Raw genomic sequence first — 22038 nt, 5'->3', positions numbered from 1 at the left:
AACATGCTGAACAATATCAAAGGGATATATGAGATATAAAAGTAGCCAGTGTAATTCCGACTACGTATTCTTGCTGATATAGTTAATTCCAGTGCTTAATGTATCCAGTGCATACTATATCCATCAAAAATACCTGATGGTCAGGATTTTATCATACCTTAAAAAAGCCCATTATAAAGGTCACACTGTATATGATTTTGCATCTATAAAGGCCTCACAAACCCTTCAGAGAGCTTTAGTATTGTTTAGTTTGTCCTAAAAATAATAACATCTAGTTTATTGATCTCTCTTATGTAGTGCTATTGGTCATCTAATGTCAAGCCCTGATAACATGCATAAGTGCTGTTTTCTATGTAATAAAATATTTCTCTCTGGTAAATGGACAGATTGGAAATAAATAGCAAGTACTTTGTAGAATATGTTTTTAAAGGCTACATCAATAAAACATTTTTAGAGTTATGTTTCTTAGCAGGGGCTTAAGCTGTTTTTGGATTTGGGGATCTGGACAGTGTATTACAGTTGTAGTTATTACAGAAAAGTATGACTACAAATGTCACAGTTTGCTTGAACTGTTAGTCATTTATCTCTGCATATAATAATCCCAAAAGCAAAATAATCTTCAAATAAAATAAAATCCCATAATCCTGGTGTCAAATCTACATTCTTATTCAGATATACTTTGTCCGAGTTGGATTGTGTGTAGTCCAGATGCATCTACATCCTTTAATCTTGGAAATATATTGAAGGGATGTGTGCTTATTTACTCATGAGCATGACAGAAGATAATACACTGACAGACCAGTACATGATGTAATGAGTGACCCTGCATATATATATATATATATATATATATATATATATATATATATATATATATATATATATATATATATATATATATATATATATATATATATAGTTTTTCAGACATAGTGACTGAAGAATATCAATGTCTCCTTAATTTATGTATGTCTTGGTTCTAATTAAATAGGGGATCCCTGTTTCAGGTGCACTGTTTTGAACAATAGATGGCAGTATAGACTACTCCCTAACTGCGAATCTGCTCCCATTCAGTACATGAAGATATAACCGTCCCTTAACGCTGATCTGAAATCAGCTTCTTACGTCGCTGTGACCTGCGTATGGCTCGGGTGATGCTACGTTCTGTTTTGTCGTTTTTGAGTGGCGTTCGACGCGCATGCGCAGACCAACCTTTCAAAAAAAGATGGCGTCTTGTGTCATACGACGTGGGCTACTAGCTACTGTTCATAAATATAACAAAAACCACACGTTAAGAGTAACATTATTTAGTTTGGACACTAGTAGTAGACACGAAGTAAACAGACGTCGGTTGCAATGTTCCACGCATGGTCTTTTTAACGTACTGCAGAAACGGTTCATGTCATCACGGTAAGCTTCTTGCTAATCAAACGTAGCCAGCTAGTTAGCGAGATCAAGGCAGCTGACCATCAGCTTCCTACAGGCACTTAACAGCGTAAGGTAGTAGGATGTTTAACTGGCTATCCATGCTGCGCTGAATAGATACATGGTTAATGTGTATACGTTGATGTAAGAAATCGTGAAGCGTAGCAGCTAACTAGCGATGTAGCGCTGTGAACGTAAGACAGCTGACTTGGCCAGGCAAGTGTGTTGCATGATGTCCACATGGTGTTGTGTAACCGCTGATGTTGCGTGGCTGTCGGCCCTCTGCCAGGTCAGCTACTACAGGTTTACTAACTACTCCGTGTAGCCAATGATCCACCTTCTGACCCCGCCGTAGCCCAATACGACCACAGATTGCATTTTTATTAGACGTTTGTAACCTGCATGAACGCAACGATAGCCAGTCTGTTACTGTTGCTATTTTATTCATTGTGATTAACTATGATTTGGGTAGGTATTGTCCCATTGTAGGGTGTAGGTAACTATTCACTAGTTATTCACAATTATGTAAACGAATTATTCTCACAATTTTAAACATCATCTGACTGAAGTAGTTTCAAAATGTTGTGTAAAATACGTTCTTAGAAATTAAACACTGTCAACACTTTGAGACTTGAGACTTTGTAATGATAATGAGCATGTCTATACATTAAATATGCAGCCCAATTTAAGCCCACTCAGGATTCCAGTGTTTGTTTTGTAATGCTCCTTGCTTATGTTCTTTTTCATGTTGTGATATTTTGTGTTTATTAATCCATCTTCTGCTTGTTTGTCTTGTGTGTGTGTGTGTGTGTTTCTATCTTTTATATTATGTGTCTTGTCTGTATTTCCTTGTGTATGTGTTTATTTCTCTTGTCCAATGTTTGTTACATCAATGTTTGTGTCTTCATATGTGTCTGTCCTGCATGTATCCTGCATGTGTCCTGTTTTGGTCAGTAACAGGCCAGAGGGTAAGGTGCTGGAGACAGTGGGAGTCTTTGAAGCCCCAAAGCAACATGGGAAATATGAGACAGGGCAGGTAAGGGTTCGCATACCTGGGTTGAATCTTCTCAAATTAATTTGTCAGTCAATTGCGTTATATGGAAACTTAAAGCCATATGTCGTCATAAAGTCTTTACAGTTTACTAATATATCTGAAACACATAGTCACGCATAGTTTCACATTTTTGTGATGTTCAAACTTATTGTCCCTGTCATTAAACCTAGATATCCTTCTGTCTTGAAAGTAGTTGTTGTGTAAGGAAGGAGCAAATATTTTTAGGTCCCCTTCTACAAGAAGGTATTGGGGATTTGAATCCAGGTCATCTATTTGATTTAATCTATGATTTCATAATGAATCATAATGATATTCAGAATGAAATGTTTACACAAAGTAAAAGACTACACGTATTTTCTGGGAAAAAAGCTCCAATCAAACAAAAAAAAAATCCTGCTTCAAAATGCAATCAGTTGATTTAGGTTCATGTTTGTTGCAGCTGTTCCTGCACAGTGTGTTTGGCTACAGAGGCATTGTACTGTTCCCCTGGCATGCTCGTCTCTACGACCGAGACATCACTCCTCCAACATCTGACAGGTAAAGTCTTGTTTCACGCGTCAGAGACAACCTCTGTGCTATGTGATGTCTGCTATGGACATGTTTCTTCAACCATGGATTAAACATTACTCAGCTAGCAAAACTAATTTGAGTGATTGGTTTCTGTAAAACGTGCTTCTTAGACAGGAGAAGGATTATTAGGCTGCAGCTAATTACTTTTGGTAAGACGCGCCTGATAAAAAAAGGAAAATGCGTATATCTTTTATGATGAGTGTGTTTAGTTGCCTTGTAGGGCATTTAAAGGTGAAGAACGTGGACCATTAAATCAAACTGTTGGTCTTTGCTGAGATATGTAGCAACCAACTGCAGGAGTGTTGGTTAGTAACTAAGCACAGCTGCTCCTTCCATGATTAGCAGAGTTATTTATAGAGGCCTCTTTAGGCCAGATACATTTGCCTGGACACCTTTATTACCATTCCACATACCCATGTTTTAGGAGTTTGCCAATATCAGTAGCCAGTCATGAGCTGGTGCTTTTTTCTGCCGCATTTGATGAAAGTTTGACTGAGCACAGACTGTGAAGGAGGAGCCTTTCTGCAGCATTTTAAAACCTTTGATTGTTACTGAAGGTGATATGTTGACACAGCAACACGGACTAGTGCTATTTTTGACCTGGCAATGTAGAGTAGCGAACTGGGCAACTTTTTTTTCATCACTACGGCGATTGTGTTGTTTTCCCTTACAGCAAGCCAGAGCCTCCAGGTGCACACGGATCAAAGGAAGTTAAGGGCAAAACCCACACCTACTACCAAGTGCTCATCGACACCAGAGATTGCCCACACATAGTGAGTTATTGTGCACACACACACACGGACTGTCCTGTGTCTAAATCTATAATTTAGTTCTCCAAATACAGTGTTTAGTTCATCATCTTACTCTTTAATCAGTGTTCATACAGTCCCCTCCTCCTCTTTTATATCTACATTCATGCTTCGTTCAGCTTGAAATAAAATGGGCTCTCGTTTGTTTGGTAGTCCCAGAGATCACAGACGGAGGCTGTCACATTTCTGGCCAATCACGATGACAGCAGGGCCCTGTACGCCATTCCAGGTGAGTCCGTGTGCAACGTGTCAAAGCAAAAGTCCTCGAAAACTAGTCACCTTGGATGGAAACATACACATCCTGTTAGACCAGCGAGTAATCAGGTGTACTGTGTTGCAGAATGAATAGGAACTCTATATGTACTGATCTTTTGTGTTGTGCTTATAATCCTTTATAACCCTTCATCACTCTCTACCTGACTCCAGCATTGTTGTTGTGTCTTTGTGAGGTCTGGATTACGTGAGTCATGAGGACATTCTCCCATATAACTCTACGGATCATGTGCCTATTCAGCATGAGCTCTTTGAGAGGTTCCTCATGTTTGACCCATCCAAAGGTATTCGCTCATCATCATCTGAGTCCTTGTCTTACAAGGATTTATATGCATCTTGTCTAATTGTATGTTGTCTCCTCCTGGGGTGTGTTTCGGTTGTGTGTTTGTATACACAGTGCCCCCGTTCATACCAAGGGACACGTTACGCGCGTGGCAAGAGAAAAACCATCCGTGGCTGGAGCTGTCTGATGTCCACCGTGAAACAACAGAGAACATTCGGGTGACAGTCATCCCATTCTACATGGGCATGAGGGTGAGATCCTCCTTTAGCCATGTCCTGGGTTCAGAGCCCTCTCCCCCATGTGTTGCTTTATCCAGGTTTTAATGCTTAGCCTGTTTCCATGTCTTAGAAGTTGTAGCACATGCTGTACAACTGGTGGTGATATTATGACTGTGGAAAGTGGGTTAGAGTAAGGTAGCAACTGTCTTTTTGAGAGGTGGAAATGTGAGGTTGTCATTGTTGATGTTTCTCTATGTAGTGGGTACATGCTGGCACTGTGTTTTGCCTCAGTTGTAAGTCACTTAGTTTTAAAGTGTCTGACTCATAAACAGTTGATGTAGTTAAATTGACTGAAGTCTACTGATCTACTGTTCATGGCTCTTGACTGCTTGCATCAGTGCCATCTAGTGTCTGTTTATCCTTACAGTTTAATAGAACATACCTGGATTTTGAAGTTTCTGCTTGGCTACACAGGCTATAAATAATCCTGAACTCATGAGTTGATTCTGGCCAATTTTATTATTGTTGTTGAATATGTATTTGATTCTATATAACTGATTGTATCTCAATGTTTCTAATTTCACAGGAAGCACAGAACTCCCATGTTTACTGGGTAAGTGAAGATCTCAGATAAACCAGTGCTAAGTCTGAAAGTGTATATGAAGATTAATGCAAGAAATTATGAAAAAAAATCTTTAACCACCCAGGCAACATATTTGGATACTATGGCAACCAGTTGGTGATCACCTAGTTACAGCATAGCAACCATGCTGTTGCTGCTGTTCTCGTGTCTCCGGTGTGTTTATGTGTATGGGCTTCCTTCTGACTCAGTGGCGCTACTGTATCCGCCTGGAGAATCTGGGGAACGAGGTGGTGCAGTTGAGAGAGAGACACTGGAGGATCTTCAGCCTCTCAGGAACCCTGGAGACAGTCCGCGGCCGGGGCGTTGTGGGCAGGGTGAGCAATGTGAAGCTGTAGCACTCCACCCATGTGTCTGCTCAAAGAGCAGCTGAAATCATGCAAAAAAGGTGCTGTCACAAATGAAACACTTTCCACATTGTGACAAAAAACAAGCATGCTGAAGTCAATGAATGCCACCTTAATGGCTTTTTCACATAGAGAAGGTTATTCTCTATGGCTGCCTGATGATGGTGGGGGGAAAAAACAACAGTTGTGATGTTGACTACTGAAATGAATGCTGCAGCCTTTTTAGAGTATATGCTAGCGGAAGTTAGAGCTGCTCTGATTCTGCAGGTGATTGATTCTGCAGCCCTGGTTTCCACCTTTTACCCAGTAACCTTCCCAGCAGTGCAGTGCTGACATGTCTGTGACCGTTCATGCCTGAATGTCAGCTTGTCATTTAACACTTCGTAGCTGTGTCCTCAGTGGTCAGCATCTTCACACAGCAAAAGATAGAGGCTAGCTTTAAATTTGTTCCGTTTCTGTTAAGTAACAAATATTCCATTTAACTGTATGTTTTTGTGATTTGCAAATGGAAAGGATCTAATGGTATTATCTAAAACCCCAGGGAAATTACAACTATTAAATCACATCCTGTTTATGTTTTGTTTTGCTCAGAATGCTCCAAATTAGGAATGTAGAACCAAGTTTTGTGTGTGTGTGTGTGTGTGTGTGTGTGTGTGTGTGTGTGTGTGTGTGTGTGTGTGTGTGTGTGTGTGTGTGTGTGTGTGTGTGTGTCAGGAGCCAGTGTTGTCCAAAGAACAGCCGGCGTTCCAGTACAGCAGTCACGTCTCTTTACAAGCCCCAAGTGGTCACATGTGGTGAGTGTCTCATGCACACTTCAACACACCTGCACCAGTAAGTGTTGACAACTCACCCACGTGCAATGTTAAAAAAAAAACAAACATGAACAGGGCCTTTGTGCCCTGTTTGTTTTTGCTTTGTCAAACTCATTGTTCAGTCATCAAGATTCATAAAATATATCACAAGATTCAACATAACAACAAATGCACCACGTTAACACTGTTCATTCACAAATGTGGATTGCCAACATATTTTACCATGATATATGATGCTCTATTGACCTGCGTATGATGTTAGTGATTCATAATGGAATACAGCTCTGTGAGCAATACCACCTGAATACCTGGCAAATGTCCTAAGAAGCTATCATTGATTTTATGATGGGTCACACATGCAATGTATCAACAAAATGTACTTCACATGCCAATTAAGCTAAATGGCAGTCTTATGTCTGGGAGGCACACGCCTGAGGGGCACACGCCTGAGGGGCACACGCCTGAGGGGCACACGCCTGAGGGGCACACGCCTGATCTGTTTGGACTGAGCATGATGAGTGTAGGACCATACATACAGGGAAGTTGATTTGGCGGAGAATAATCTCAAAATATCATGAATCTTTGCAATCAGAAATGCAAAATTGGGTGTTACAGAGGAACTAAATATAAATAGTAGAGAGGCAATGTTGCTGTTCTGCTATGATTTAGTAATCAATTCTGTGCAAGCATGCAGTTCTCATCTTGATGAACATTATAAATTTGTTACATATTTAGGCGACTGCCAGTTTGATCTGGTCTCACCATGGGGGTCTTTGACTCTGTTACTTGTCGGTTGCTTGTCACCCCGGGCACAGGTGAATTTACCAAGCACTATGTTGACACTATGTTGACACTGGTACTCATTGTTCCTTTGTACAAACAGGAATTAAATACCATGTAGCACGTTTTGCATGGCTTACTACAGTTACAACGTAGCATACGTTTAATGAATTGTCCCATTGAGAGTAATTGCAGCCAAGGTAGCCTCTTTGAAACAGCCAGTCCTCAGTATAATCACTTGCACTAGCTTGTGTAAAGAGGCTCTGTGTTGTGTTGCAGGTTTAAAGACTAGACATATGTTAGATCACTTGCTTTTAGGAAGACTTTGGAATTGGTGGCAGTTTTGGTTCACTGCTTTCAATGGCCAGTTTTGTAAATGCTTGTACTGAGTATTGTAATGCCCTTTATTTGTACTGAGGGATTTGAAGTAGGTTTAAATATATAATTATTGAGAATACATATTTTAATATCAGTGATACCCCTCCACTCCCAGAAGATATTTGTCAATATCTTCAGTTGAAGATAAATATACAAGTTGAAGGGGATTTTATCCCAGTGTGTCCTGTTATTCTTGGTGTAGGTACCGTTTTAATTCCATCTTAAAACTCTCTTACATTATTCAATATAAAAAGGTGATGGCAGTGACTCAGGGTTTAGCAGACTGCATTTTATTTCTCTTGACATCACTGCCTTTTCTTGCCATTTACTGCTGATGGAGCTACAGTCCAGTTTCGTAGACACCCACTCTATTAGCCTACAGCTCAAAAATAACAGAACTGGGGGAAGGATGGGTGTGCCTCCAACTGACTTTTTCTCATAGATAGCAATATCACATGGAGGCTGCCTGTTGGAGTGTGTGTACTGGGCAGACAGCAGGCTCCTGCCTGGGCGTCTTGGGCTTTGGGAACCACTGGCATGTGCTTACAGGTGCTGATGGCTGACCGAGGCCGAGCAGAAATCTCATGTCCCCTTCATGTTTTGTGCGTAAGCATTCATGACATGAGATGTAGATCTGCTCATGACATCAGATCTGTTGTGAAGATATCAGTGCCCACCTTTTTGTGCAATATATGCCTTTTTGTTCTCTTTCGGTCAGCCAGGGTCGATTTAATTGCGTTTGCATGCGCGTTGGGCGTGTTGAATACCTGGTGTGTTTGTGATCGAGTATGCTTCTGATTACGTCATATGTATACCAGGTCCAGTTAGGGGAAACTGCTGGTGCCAGCGTGTGTGTAGGTGATGTCATGTGTGTGTAGGGAGGGTGTGGGTGGCTGCAGGGGCCGGGGCACTGGCTCTCTGACAGTGCGTCTCCTTATGTCTCTGCCCCCTGCAGGGGCTCCTACAGGCTCGAGAGGCCCAACGGCACATTCTTCGACGTGCGCATCCCTCCCTTCTCTCTCGAAAGCAAGAAGGACGATACTCCCAATGGTTTCCTGCCCGGCCCCTTCACCTCACTGGCCTAAGAGCCCTGAGCCGGCCTGCCCCTACCTGGTCAAACCTCTGTCCTCCATGTTCCAGCCCTTCTGAATCAGGAGCACACTCGTTCTCCAAGCATCCTCTGACCTCAACATTAGTCTTTATGAATCTACCCTCTGGCTGCCCCAGAATCACTGGGCATTCACATTGTCTTTGTTCGCCTCCTTGACCCCTACAACAAACATTATCTTGTTTAGCACTTATTTCTTATATCTTTCACTTTTTACCTTATGCGTAATTTATTTGACTTGTGATTTATCCTACAAACCCCAAAGCCATTTGATGGCACTGGTCAGACTAGTACTGTTTGTTTCTTGCCTCAAATCCCAGGCTGATAACAATCTTCAGTGCCCCCTTTTAACTTTCATTTCAGCTTTCCCAACCACTTCTCTGTCCAGTCACCCCTCTGTTCGCTCTCTGGATCTATTTCCTAACATTATGACTCCAAGTGATGCTTTCTGTATTTAACCTCAACTCTGCCTTGCTAATTAAATCCACTGTCCCACTCTCTTGCGCTGCAAGTTTATGATTCGGAAGCCTCAGTTCCATTTGGAATGCCCAGTTTTGCACACTTGGATAAAGACTAAACCTAGAGTACATCAAGATCTCTCGTGGTGACCCGCCTGCACTATGGCTTGGTCCTCAACTAGGCTTAATTCGGGTCCAGGAAACTGGAATTTCAGTGGAGACATTTTCATATCTATAGGGTTTTAGGTTTTACATACAAATCATTTCGAAGCAAAAGGTGCTCAGTTTGGTCATTTTGTTTTCAGCCTAATTTATGTAATCAGTTACATAGTGCTGACCAAGGGTGAGCACTCTAATCCTCCACCCTGCTTGAAACACACAAGTTTCAGATTACCTACAGATTCGCCAAGAGCTCCTATGCAAATGAGGCTATGCTATCTCACCCCCAGTAATCTTTCACTGCTGGCATGCTGCATTAGACTGCATTTTGGGTTTTGTTCCTTTTGACTTGGGTGTGGAGAAGCTAACCATAAACATGAGTTGCAGCCCCATCCCTCTTCATCTCTAATAGCCTGTCCCTGCTCTCTCATCTGTCCTGCACACATGCCTTTACTCTCCTGAACAGAGCGTGGTGTATGTGAGCTCCACCAGAGCAGATGTACTGAACAAACAAGGCAAAAGGAGACTCATTACATCTCAGTGCATCTCGTTTTATTAGCCCTTAGTGTAAAATCAGGTCTAGGATTCATTCGGTAAATGTGTGTTTTATGCCTGAACTGTGACATCTAATAGAACAATTCTAAAGGTTTGCTTTATAAGGCATCGCTGAGGAAGAGAGAGAGTGAGTATGTAATTGGAAAGAAATTGGAAGCACCTTGAATGCAGCCGCGGTACGTTGTGCCGGTTCGTTGGATAATGTGCTCTGTTTATAAGCACTTGCACTACGGAATAACTGACAATCTAAAACATTAAATAGGCATTTCCCAGATGGACATTGCACATTATACATATCATGTTGTATAACCTGTACTTTGTTTCTTTAATTTAAGGCAAAACAACAAATTTAGATGTAAAGAAAACGGGTTTGAATTTCATTTTTAAATTTGTTTAATGTTTTAATAGATATAGGCATCTTAATCTTGGATCGTGATATGATCTTTCAGATTGCTGGTTGTTGATGTGTAACAAATGCAAGTGTAGGTCTAATGCTTACTGGTTTGGATACATGTGTCTTATTTTCAGCTCTTTTTATTTAGTTTCATGTGAACTCCAGTCAGTATATGCTGGAACTCACATGTTCACATGTTTAATTAGAGAGAAGCTGTAATCAAAGAAAGAGTGTCGCAGAAAGCACAGGTTATTACAACTGAATGACCTTGGTTGTAGTCCAAGGTCTTTGCAAGTGTCATATGATTACTTGCAGTCATGATTGATTGATTTAAGTATACCCACTTTTTACACTTGAGTTTGGTTACACAACTGTGTATTTTTTACTGTACTAATAATGGAGGTCAAAGATGGAGTGTTCTCTGATTCTTTAATGGTTTCTAAGAAGTGATTGTAATCATTTTACTATGATGACTGTGTGTTGATGAACTGATCTGGCATTTAGGAAATAAAATAAAAACTTTTGAAAAATTGACTTGAATAAGTACGTTCACATGTGTCTTATACCTAAACACAGGCCTATACAAATTCACAGATGTGTGCATACAAACACATTCTCACACACTTGTGCATACAAACACACCCTCACAGATGTTCTCGCACACTTACCTGTGCAGGATGCACAGTCTTGTCTTTTTTCGCCTTTCCAATTTCCTTTGTGGCTGCTGATTGGTTGTTTCCAACTTCCATAGGGGGATGTTCACCTTCCAGAGGGCCAATGGCGACATGTTTGACGTGGCTATCCCTTCCTCCTCCCTGGACAGCCTTGTGCACAGGGACAGCCCTTACTTCTTCCTCTTCTGAAGAACCCATAAACCCTATGCACATTCCAGCAGCCCGACTTGCTCCTGTGAAACCCTGTCACATTCCCTAACCCAAAAATCCTGAATCGGGGCTCGTGCCCTGTGTGCCTGGCCAAGCAGCATACCTTAACTGTTGCCTTCACTTGTACCCTTCTTTCCACGTGTACTCTTAGGTGCCCTTCTCCTTGTGTTGGATTCTGCTCTTTTGTTTACGTCTCCATCTCTGTGCGTTCCTCTCCCATCAGTGCCCTCTTCTGATCGCAGCCCCTACTCGAGGTGCATTTTAAGATCCCTTTCAGCGTACTTCCCTCTGCTTTTACCGAAGAGTCAGCCTGTAAAAGCTTGTGGTCCTGTTTCTGTGGACTTGCTTGACAATACTGCTTGACAGGTTTGGACTGTCCTGTCTTTTAAATAGGATGTGTTGAATTCTAGGGGCCTGACTGAGAATGTTTGGGTTGGGAGCTGAGTGAAAATCCTTTCAAATGTTTTCCATTTACAATCATGAGTCTACATACTGCAAACGGTCTATTTTGGTTTGGTTCAGTACAAGCTTCGCTTCATTTACATGTGTCGTGAACCTGGTTTACTTAGCCAAGTCCTGCATTTGTTCGTTGTTGTCACTGACATAGCATGTTCAGATATCAATTAATGTCAGGCTGTCAATCCACCACTTCTAGCTTATGCACTATTAGCAATGTGTATGTTCTGAATAATCACAATCAGATTCAGAGAAAATATAAGCATACAAAAATAACTGCTTTATAATTGTTGACCAATTGTTAATCTTGGCAATTGCAGTTGCTTTTAAGCTGTTACGTGATTTTAGCAGTTGTGATATTTTTTCTTAGAAAAAGACAGATGCCTTTTGAATTTGATTATTTTCATAACATTTTAAATGCAGTCAGTCACTAATCATCACATGTATGATTATATGAAGTGATTTTGGTGAAAACTAAATATTAAGTGGGCACAATTCACAATATTTTATTGTTTGGATGGATTTTAATGCACTACACTTCCTAAGTGTAACTTAATCATGGATTATAGTTACAGGGACCAGCACTTGTATGTAATACACTAAAGCTCTAAGATCTCATTAATGAAATTAAGCGTGCAGGCTGGGTATAGGTGGAACCTGGTTTTCCACCAGTACTCGTAATTTGACCTCATATTTGACCCCATAATATTGCAGCATTATGCTAAATTGTATTTATTGAGGTCATTATTCACTGAACATCTTGTTAAACAAAGGAGTTTCACTTGAAACGTTTGTTCTTAACACTTAACACTGTTACCTTAAGCAGAGCTCATACAGATGTGGAATAGTGCACTCTAAAAGCTAAAGTGCACTAGCTATATAGAAATGCTACAAGGTGTTGAATTTTGGCAATGCTTAATTGTCATAACACAAAACATAGCCAAAATTGAAGCAGAATGTTGTACTATGTGGGATACCCCATGATACCAGACAAAAACTTTAACATGTCAGAATTTTTGGTATTTTCTCAACTAGTCTGATCCTAAACATTCCTTGACTATGACCAGAATGATGACACGGTGGCACAGTTGTATTATAGTCGTTCTGAAACTACCTGATATTAATACACATTTTGTATCTTCAGTTATGAAAGTATATAATTCCCAAAACCTAGTATTTTTTTCTTCCACAAGACCTTAACTTGCATTGAATGTGATGGCTAGTTATGTTTATGTAATGTTCTTGAAACCTCAGGTTCTCTTGAAAGAATAGACAGACCATACTGTCCTCATCGTGACACCCAGGGACAGGTCCACAACCCTTTTTTTTTGTGCCCTTTTCATTTTATTTTCTGGAAACAAACTGCCAGTATCTTGCAGAGCTCTTTTGTAGCCATGAGTGACAGTTTCTTGATCCTTCTCCCCGATGACCTACAAACTTGTGCAAGGACGAACTTGTGCAAAGATTGTTTGGCATCAAATGTGTAGAGTTGGCAGTCTCCCTACAAAGACACATGATTACCTAATCTGACATCGTGACCACCAGGAAACGCACAAAATATTGTCTTGTGCGATCACGGCATAACATTACTGACAGCTCTGTAAAACTACTGGCAGGTCAGTTAAAGAACTTGCATCCCTTTTGTCTAATTTCAAGTGTTACCTGGTACATCCACTGTTTCTCTTTAAATGGTGGCCTTGTAAATACGCATCATTGATACAAATTCTAATATTTACTTTTTCCTTTTGTGTGACTTTTCACTGAATGGTGATTTTTTTTAATGTACACATACGTTTCTATAACATACATGGTCCATACCAGTCTTTATTTTTTCAATGAATAAACATGGCAATGTGTTTTCATCTTGATTCATATTTCTTTAATGTGGCTCTGTAGGTCAAAGATTGGTCATATCAGAATGAATCATATCAAAACACATTTCAAGCATTATGTGAGAGGAGGTGTGGATGAAGCGCTCTTTTGTTTTCTCACAGGGGGACGTTCCGCATCGAGAGGACTGATGGTTCACACTTTGATGTGCGCATTCCACCTTTCTCCTTGGAGAGCAACAAAGATGACAAGTCTCCTCCTTCAAGATATAACTGGTAGAGCAGACTGCTCTAGATACAAGTGGTCCTTAGCCAATCCAAGACCAGCTTTCACCATTTCAGTTCCTGCCTGTAATATTTTTTATAAGGAAAACATAAGTGTAGTTTCAGGTTTGTCAGAAAAGGGCATCTTGTATCAGATCAGTTCATTAAATGTCACACTGGAGTTTTTTGATAAACGGATAACTTTCGAGATTGTAATTGTATTGACATCCCTTTAATACTGTATTCATCTGTCGTGGGTGTAGATTTGTGTTCTTGGAAACCATGGTGTAAGCTACTGCTTGCAAGCAGAAAGAGCAAGTATGAGAAAAAAATAACGATTAAAAGCACTGCTGTTACATGAGCCTTCAGATCTCTAGTTGACAAACATCAGATTAACGGTACATCAAATATGGGTGTATATGGGAATATGGTGAAGCTGCCATTCTCATATAAGAAACTTGAGCAATTGAACCTAGAATCAGGTTTTTCCATATAAAACTGTTGTTATAGTACCTTTAAACAATTTAATGTTGATTTTGTTTTTTGTTTTTGTTTGGCTGCTTTGTTTATATAATTTATTATGTTGATTAGACTGAAACAATATTCTTCAGTGCCAGCCCTTGTTTTTCATTCAGCCTACCTTACAGCACACTTAAGTCACGTCTAACAAATTTTAGTCCAGCCAAGACTTCTTTTCCTTTTCCCTTCATTTTCTTCCTCCCTCAATCACTCATCCTCTGACAGCCAAAAGCGATCACACAGTGGCAGTGAACCACCATGAACCTAATTCTAAATCCTCCACTTGGAAGCAGTAAATTATTTCCAGTGCTCCGTTTGGCCCAAATTTGGCAAGTGCATAGAAAATGTAATAGGCCAAAGTAGCTAGTAATAATTCTACAGATGTCTGTACAAAACGGGCAGTGGAAGACCCTCATGAGCCCCCCCTGAAGCATGCCCTCTAAGGCTCAATACTGTAATATTGATCCTGATTGTTGTCGGTATATTAAATAATCACTGTATGATTTCTCAGTGTTTTTAAAGGTCATGGTTTGAAGCAGTCTGTTCTTTGTCGTTCTCTCAGTCCAAACCTCTCGTCGTAAACCTCTCTTGCAGACTCACATGTGAAGGCTCTGCGATGCTGCTGAATGTTGTTGGTAGATATGCAGGAGGACGGTTGATAACCACTGATATAATGTTCTCACAGCTATACAATGTTCTAGACCCAGTTTGGCACAACAATGCCTAGTTACAAGCAGATACATGATGTGGCTGTCTGGTATTGGAATAAGAACACAGGTTTGGAGGACTGTCTGTGATGTTTACAGGTTTAGCCCCACTGGCCCAACGAGTAGAACTGATTTTTTAAACCCTTGAGAAGTGGGTATTCCACAGTGTAATTGGGTGTCTGATGGCTTTTTGTGAAGGTTAAATGTAAAAAGTCAGATTGTTCATAATATCTGTCCTATGTGGTACCTCACACAATGTATGTCAGTAATATTTTTCAACTTTTTTGAGCCAAAAAAAAAATGGTGAAATGAATTCAGGTGTCCACTTCCATCACAGAAAACCTTGACAGTTTTCATTTTGTCAAGTTCAATTTTAAAAGGCTGATCTGTCTTCCTCTGAATGTGATCGAGTGTTATCTAAACAAATGTGTTTGATTTTTTCTTTAAGATTTAATGTGATTGTGTGCATGTGACCATGTGAGTGCCAGTAGGAAAGAAGAATGTGTACATGTAAAGGAAGATTCTCACCTTTGCATTTTGTACTCACTCTCGGTAATAGGAGACTGTTTGATTTGACCTTCATTTTAAATCTGACCCTCTCTAATTTATAAAGGATCAAAGTCATAGTAAAGCTTGTTTGAAAATGCACAAATAAAGGCCCTACTTTGTTGGGATCATAGGTTGCTCTCTTATTAATTAAAAGAACCTCCCATGTATCTTCAAATAAAATATAGTGTTGTGTGTGTGTGTGTGTATATAAAAACTGGTGTTTCATCTTTCATGTTCATGAATCTATAAATGTAGAAATATGTGTGTGTTTATATAAGAGAGATTCAAGATTGTATTCCAGAAAGCAGGCGCTCCAAATATAAGAAGAACCGGATCTAGTTCTGGTAAGATCAAGACCCACGGAATTTACAAAGAACATAGACGAACGTGGCAGATAAAACAAGCGTACCTCACTATGAGTAGGATAACTGTAAGAGCATGAAAAAACCCTCATGTAAAACAACTCTTAAAATTTGTTTAAAACTTAAAAACGTTTTGTTTTATTATAGCATTTATTAACATTTAAATTATTTATTTGCATTTTTTTCTAAGTAACAATTCTGAGGGGTAATTGTTGGCAAGTATGCTATGATTTTGTAGGTTATCGTAACCTGTTATAGTACAAACGTACTCTGAACTCTGCTAATTTCTAACGTCTCATTGAACGCTGCTGATGTATCTGGTCGAATATTATTGGCAATTTCTCTGATATGAGGCAAAGAAATATGCTTCCTCCTATATCTTAAATGTCCTCCTTGTATTTCAGTTTATGTGTAGTGGTTCTAATAGCGAAGCCAATGCTGCCTATTTTTGTTTTTTGGGGCCTGACCAGGCTTTCTGTGCCGGTGTATTATTGTGAACAGCGATGTACCAGTTTCTTTGAATTTGTACTTCTATTTGATTATATACTTTATCATTCTATTATAAATACACACAATTAAGTATAAATTATTCAATAGTGCAAATATTTCCCAAATAAATTAGAACGTCCAGTCTACTGAAGCATACGCCTGTCTCATATAGAGACGCCTGTATAATCCCTCTGGGGATTGGGGAGCTCAACCTCCAAACGTTGTTGTATCATTCGTACTCTGAGTTTACAGTAGCGCTGCTGACACACTGACACACTCACAGTTATGCAGCTACCACCCCCCCCTCCCCCCCCCCCCCCTCTCTCTCTCTCTCTCTCAATTAATCACTTTTCCACCCTTTGCTCGGCATCTGCAGGGGTAGAATCCTCAAGTTAACAATAGGAGGGCTACCGGAGAAGCGATAGCGTTAAAGAACACCGCCAACTCGTTCGCTCGTCCTCTCATTTTTAAAATGATGTCTCAGATGTAAACATTGCCGAACGTGGTGAGGGTTGGTCCAGAGTTTTGCGCTTGTCTGTCAGGAAGCGGGATTTCCAGTTTCCGCGCACTGCAGGTGTTAGTCGCGGACACAAGAACGGAAGCGGGGCGAAAGTTCCATCATGGGAGGTGAATAAACCATCGATTTTTCTTTCGTATTAGATATAAAAAGTTCGTTCACCAGAGGCTGGATCTGTTGACCTCATTGTTCAGTAGGACATTCTCGTTGGCACCCGAATATCAGGTTTTCATTTTGTTATTACTTTGTTTTTTCTTTCGCGTGGTTTAAAACTGTTTTTTTTTTAATCCATCATCATACGTTTTATGGGCAACTTTTCTGATACACGACAATACCTGTGCGTACGCATCGTGGGATGCGCTGGGTTATCGTGGTAATCGCGGGGTTATCGCGCCCGCCTTTCATAAAGAAACCACGGTTGACTGGCTAAACTGAATCATGCCGCGACTGAGAGGTTGTCTTCGTTTACCTTCGTTTGCTTGAAACGTCTCATATGAATACTGCATCAGGTTTTATACTGTGGCGTCTTTTCTTGGTCAACATTCAAGCCTTATTGGAAACTTGCTCAAACATGGTTTTACAAAAATTATCTTCTTCTGGACTTCCCCTGAGCTCAAGAAGGTAAAGGACAAACTCCTATTCGTTGCATGCCCAAATGAGCTACCAAATGCAGCTCTACCCAATGCCACTGTCTTACCTCTTGCTCGCTAACGCCTGAGCTGTGGGCGCCTCATGGGAGCGAGGCAGTCCAAAGGCCAGGAGACTGGGTCCAGCCCGCTGCAGGGCATCTGGACCCGGGCTCAGAACTCCCTCCTGTTCCGCTCCACCTCCTCCGAGTATGAGGAGAGCCCCGAGCCGGCGGCTCCGCCACCGTACCAGCGCCGGGTCTGCATGATCCAGGAGATGCTACACATGGCAAGGGGAGGTAGACATGAAGAGGCCTCTGAAGTGCTGAGAAGCCTCAGACAGGTGAGCCGGCCCAAGAGGGCATTTACTGGGGGGCGGGTCACCTTCAGAAGTGGGTGTTTGAAGAGACCTTTAGAATTCCTGCCACTAATGACATATATAATAAAAAGAATAGAAAGACTTGCTCTCTTGAGTGTACAGCAACAGGTCATACACCAAAGGTGCAGTTGTTCATTACTGCCAGAGGTGATGTGTCTTTTGACATTTATTCCACCAGACACCTCTGGCATATTCTGTACACATGTGATAAATAGGAGTGGTAATATTTGAAGATGAAGGAGATGTATGTGTTCAGCGGATGCTGAAGTAAATGACACTTGCTGTTGCATTCAGAGTCTTAAAGTGTTTGGTTGCGTGCACAGTGAATCGGGAAACCATGGTGGTGATGGAACGCCTGCAGCAATGCAGGATGTCAATGAAGTCTTTTACACTAACTAGCCACCCCCCCCCCCCCCCCACACACACACACACACACTCATGCACACAAATACACACCCTTTCATTCTCTCTACTTTCTGTATAGCTTTTATTACCTCTACTTTCTCTTTCCTCTCTCTTTTATCCCCTTTCTCTATTTCTTTCTTCCACTCCTCTGTGTGCGTCTATGTGTGTGTGTCTCCCCCTCCTCAGCACTCTCAGCGGTGTTTACACCAAACAGTAACTCACTCTGTGAGCTCACTCCCTCCAAATCACTAGCACAGCTGCAGCCCTAATGCCTCACACACATACACACACTATCTCAGAACGAATTAACTCACCCTCTTGCACAGTCTTCTGCTCTCTTTTTTTGCCACTAAACACACATACACACACACACACACTCACACACACACACACACACACACACACACACACACACACACACACACACACACACACACTAAGACACTCCCCTGGTCACACATTCTCTGTCCTCTTTCTGCCCAGCTAGACTAGTTCTGTCGAGTTACGATAAAGTAAGAATTTAAGAGAAATGGCATTTCTCCATTTCTCCACCCCCCCTGCAAATACACACATGCACAGATACACACAGATGTGTACCATATATTCACCTTTGGGAAGAGGGAGCAGGCTCTCATGTCTATGAATATTCCACATATTCATTTATGCATTAATGCAGAGTAACGCAGGGCACTGCCTTCTGTGCACGTCCTACTTTGTGAATGCAATTGTTCTCTTCTTCATGCTGCTATTACATTTGGGTTTTTCAGGGGTGAAGCTGCTACCCCAGAATCTAGTGAGGCTATGAGATGGACCTAAATCTAATATACATAATGCATAACGAAACTAACAGGCTGTTATGTTCTCATGTATGTGTGTTCTGATGAGTGAAAGCCCTTGTTTTTGTTTTTCACTTTCATCAGAAGTTCAGAGCAGTGCCTTCGATTTCTGTGGTGTTACTTTAGCTTTAGCTTTGATTGGTGTTTCACGTTTTATTTGGCTGGCTGACATATTTCCGGGCTAGCTGCCATTTTAATGCTAATACCAGGGTTCAGCGACTCCTCAAGGATCCTCTCTCTCTCTGGCCATTATGTATCCAACTTAGACATGTCTGCACTGGTTCTCAGTAGTTCATTCCAATTTCCCTCACTTCTCTTTCTCTCTCTCTCTCTCTCTCTCTCTCTCTCTCACTCACACTCACACTCACACACACACACACACACACACACACACACACACACACACACACACACACACACACACACACACACACACACACACACACACATACACAAGAACACAGTTATGTAAAGAAAGGGTGTAGATCACATTTCACTTATCAATATGCTGCCATACAAGACATTTCATTTCCACAAAGGACAACTGTACTGAAAATACAACACTCTCGCAGCCAGCACAGAGGAGTCCATCTGCATTCATGGAAGCCACTACATAAATAATGTACGCATGCGTGTGTTTGTAGGAAGTATCTTCAAGGGTTAGCATGCTCCAAGAGTGGAATAGAAAAGCTGTGATTTATTAGAGGGCTCATTTACATAATACAGCCTTCTGCTCCAATGGCATTAGAAATGCTAATATTACAATAACAAATAACTTTGGACATATTGTTCAGGCCTAGTTCATAATCATTTGGACAGTTTTGAACCTGGTGGTCTAAGTCTGGCTGTGCAATTGATTATTTGGTGTTCTGGGTTGTAGGATTTGGGAATGGAGTCGACGTTTCTGGATGACGTGTTGCACAGGTATGGCAGCTTCCGCAACACAGTGGACCCCATCACTCACGACCTGATTGTCAGTCTCGCTCGCTGTATGCACTGCCCCAAAACGGTGAGAACATACACACACAAACACTTGTTATTTTAAATGACAAGCTTTTAGGTGTACTTCATATGTTATCGTATGATTATAGATTATCATTTGAATGCTAATTACTGTTAGTTTTCACATTTGGAGTGAAGATGACAGTGATCTTCATCCGTGGTGAGCTTCTGCTGACAGGACCACTTCTGGTTCCATAGTTTTATGTGCCAGAGCTTTCTCAACCCAGCGGTGACGCTGCTGTGTCTGATCCGGTGCTACCAGCGCAACAACCACTACCGCTTCACTACGGTTCAGTATCACTGCTGCGTTGAAAAAATTCTGCCAGCCCAATAACACAGCCAACAGTGGTCCTGTGGTCCGAAGCTGACAGCCGGGTGATGGGAGTAGAGAGGTGGCTGACAAACTGTTCATTGCACAAGATGGCGTCACTTGTGCATAATCCCAGACAACAATGTCATTCTCATACTGCAGCTTCTTGTCAGTAGGGGCCATTTCCCCCACTGCTTTCCATTATTAGTGCAGCCAAGCTGAACTAATTAAAATGGAACATAAACTAGGATTATCGCACACATTGCTGTAGTGAACACACAGAGCATCGACCACAGCCAGATTCAAAGCTGGATATTCTACGCTGCAAACGTGTGTGCTGACACCAGACCAAAGAGCCAGGGCTCTGTCATGCTGTCCTCTCCTTCAGGGGAGATGCTATCCACTGCACCGCCCCGCCCTTAGGGTGGAGCAGCCATATGCAGCCACACCCTACATCTTACTGGGGTTTCAGTTGCTGATTGGCCTGGCAATCAGATCACACATACCTATTAATTAAATTATAAGGAACATTTATAAGTAAATTAAATACATTTTACTTTAAAAAGGCATACAAAATAACAAGCATCACTGAAATTATTGCAGTAAACAATAATATCTATTATTAACCCAAGGCTATTTATAAAGTGGGTATAACTGCAGAGTGAGGGTGACAGTACGTATGCGATGTGTGTTTGTTGAGTGGATAGAGACTTTTTCCTCTTACAGTACTGCAAGCTCTACTCGCTGTGACACCTCTAGGGAAAGAACAGCTGATTTTAGCAAGAAAAACATCTACGGATGATTCAGAATTGCCACTCTAAATGCCTCACTAAACCTGAAAATTTCCCATAATACCTAGCTTCCCCATTAAGCCACCACTGACTGGTTGCCATGAAGAGGATGAGGTGAGTAGACACAGATGGAACAGACACAGGAATTTAAAGCACCAATCCCAGACAGCTTTGCCACCAGACACTTGGTCTGTCACTGAACTATACTTAGATGCTGAGCCTGAGGACCACACACACACTGACACGAACATGAACATACACACACACACACAGACAAGGCATTTTATTAAAAATACAGTCAAAGGAGCAAATTTGAACATGCTCCTAGTTGTCACTGCTTGTTTTTCTCACCATGTCCTATGTGCACGCTCACAGATTTACACACACACACACACACACACACACACACACACACACACACACACACACACACACACACACACACACACACACACACACACAAAGATCTTTTATTCTGCAAGGGATATGAAGTTAACAGGCAAGCTGTAATGAAGTCCTTGCCTATTTATATTTTGTCAATGACCATCATTTGTTTGGAGTGTGTGGATGCATGCGTGTCTGTGTATATAGCACATACGTGATGGGGTGTGTGTGAGTGTGTGTGTCCATTCGTAATCAGTGTTTTTGACATGGCACGGTGCCCTCTTCAGCAAGCCCGGCTGTGTCCTACCACTGGGTTTGTCCGCCGCACTGGCCGAGCTCTCACTGGGTCATTGATTCTTAGAACAGAGGCTTTAATGAATGGAAATGCAGGCAGGAAAGAGGATGAAAGAAAGAGAGAGAGGTTAGAGAGACAGAGAGGGAGAAAGACAGAGACAGAAAGGGAGAG

At 41.3% G+C, this 22038-nt stretch overlaps 2 protein-coding genes across 4 annotated transcripts in view; both read left to right on the top strand.

Moving 5' to 3' along the window:
- The first annotated feature begins 1176 nt into the window (after positions 1-1176).
- On the top strand, positions 1177-15596 carry LOC143518991 (polymerase delta-interacting protein 2-like). Of its 3 annotated transcripts, none has more exons than XM_077011960.1 (11): positions 1177-1410; positions 2380-2461; positions 2919-3016; positions 3723-3822; positions 4012-4087; positions 4308-4415; positions 4529-4665; positions 5219-5245; positions 5464-5589; positions 6334-6413; positions 8545-10797. In XM_077011960.1, exons 1-11 carry the CDS (start codon positions 1199-1201, stop codon positions 8672-8674), a joined length of 1176 nt encoding a protein of 391 aa, XP_076868075.1. In that variant the 5' UTR covers positions 1177-1198; the 3' UTR covers positions 8675-10797. The 3 variants fall into 3 exon arrangements, with proteins under 3 accessions (XP_076868075.1, XP_076868078.1, XP_076868076.1); XM_077011963.1 differs by lacking the exon at positions 8545-10797 and adding an exon at positions 13598-15596 and having other exon boundaries at positions 1178-1410; XM_077011961.1 differs by having other exon boundaries at positions 1181-1410; positions 2386-2461.
- A 1096-nt stretch (positions 15597-16692) lies between these two features.
- LOC143518987 (leucine-rich repeat-containing protein 75A-like) overlaps positions 16693-22038 on the top strand; it is a 14668-nt gene continuing 9322 nt past the window's right edge. Inside the window, exons 1-2 of the mRNA XM_077011955.1 lie at positions 16693-17808; positions 19966-20094. Coding sequence (XP_076868070.1) covers positions 17572-17808; positions 19966-20094 — 366 coding nt within the window. The 5' untranslated portion in view covers positions 16693-17571. The remainder of the gene's footprint in view (positions 17809-19965; positions 20095-22038) is intronic.

The sequence above is a fragment of the Brachyhypopomus gauderio genome, chromosome 7, assembly GCF_052324685.1.
Source record: "Brachyhypopomus gauderio isolate BG-103 chromosome 7, BGAUD_0.2, whole genome shotgun sequence".
NCBI lineage: Eukaryota > Metazoa > Chordata > Actinopteri > Gymnotiformes > Hypopomidae > Brachyhypopomus > Brachyhypopomus gauderio.
Note: the sequence above shows the minus strand (reverse complement) of the source record. Positions and strands in the feature narration are given on the sequence as shown.

Excerpts from the sequence above, each read along its gene's own strand:
- LOC143518991 (XM_077011960.1), top strand. The coding sequence starts at position 1,199 with ATGCGCAGACCAACCTTTCAAAAAAAGATGGCGTCTTGTGTCATACGA. Across the intron at positions 1,411-2,379 it reads AAACGGTTCATGTCATCACG|TAACAGGCCAGAGGGTAAGG; the intron begins GTAAGCTTCTTG and ends TGTTTTGGTCAG. Across the intron at positions 4,666-5,218 it reads CATTCTACATGGGCATGAGG|GAAGCACAGAACTCCCATGT; the intron begins GTGAGATCCTCC and ends CTAATTTCACAG.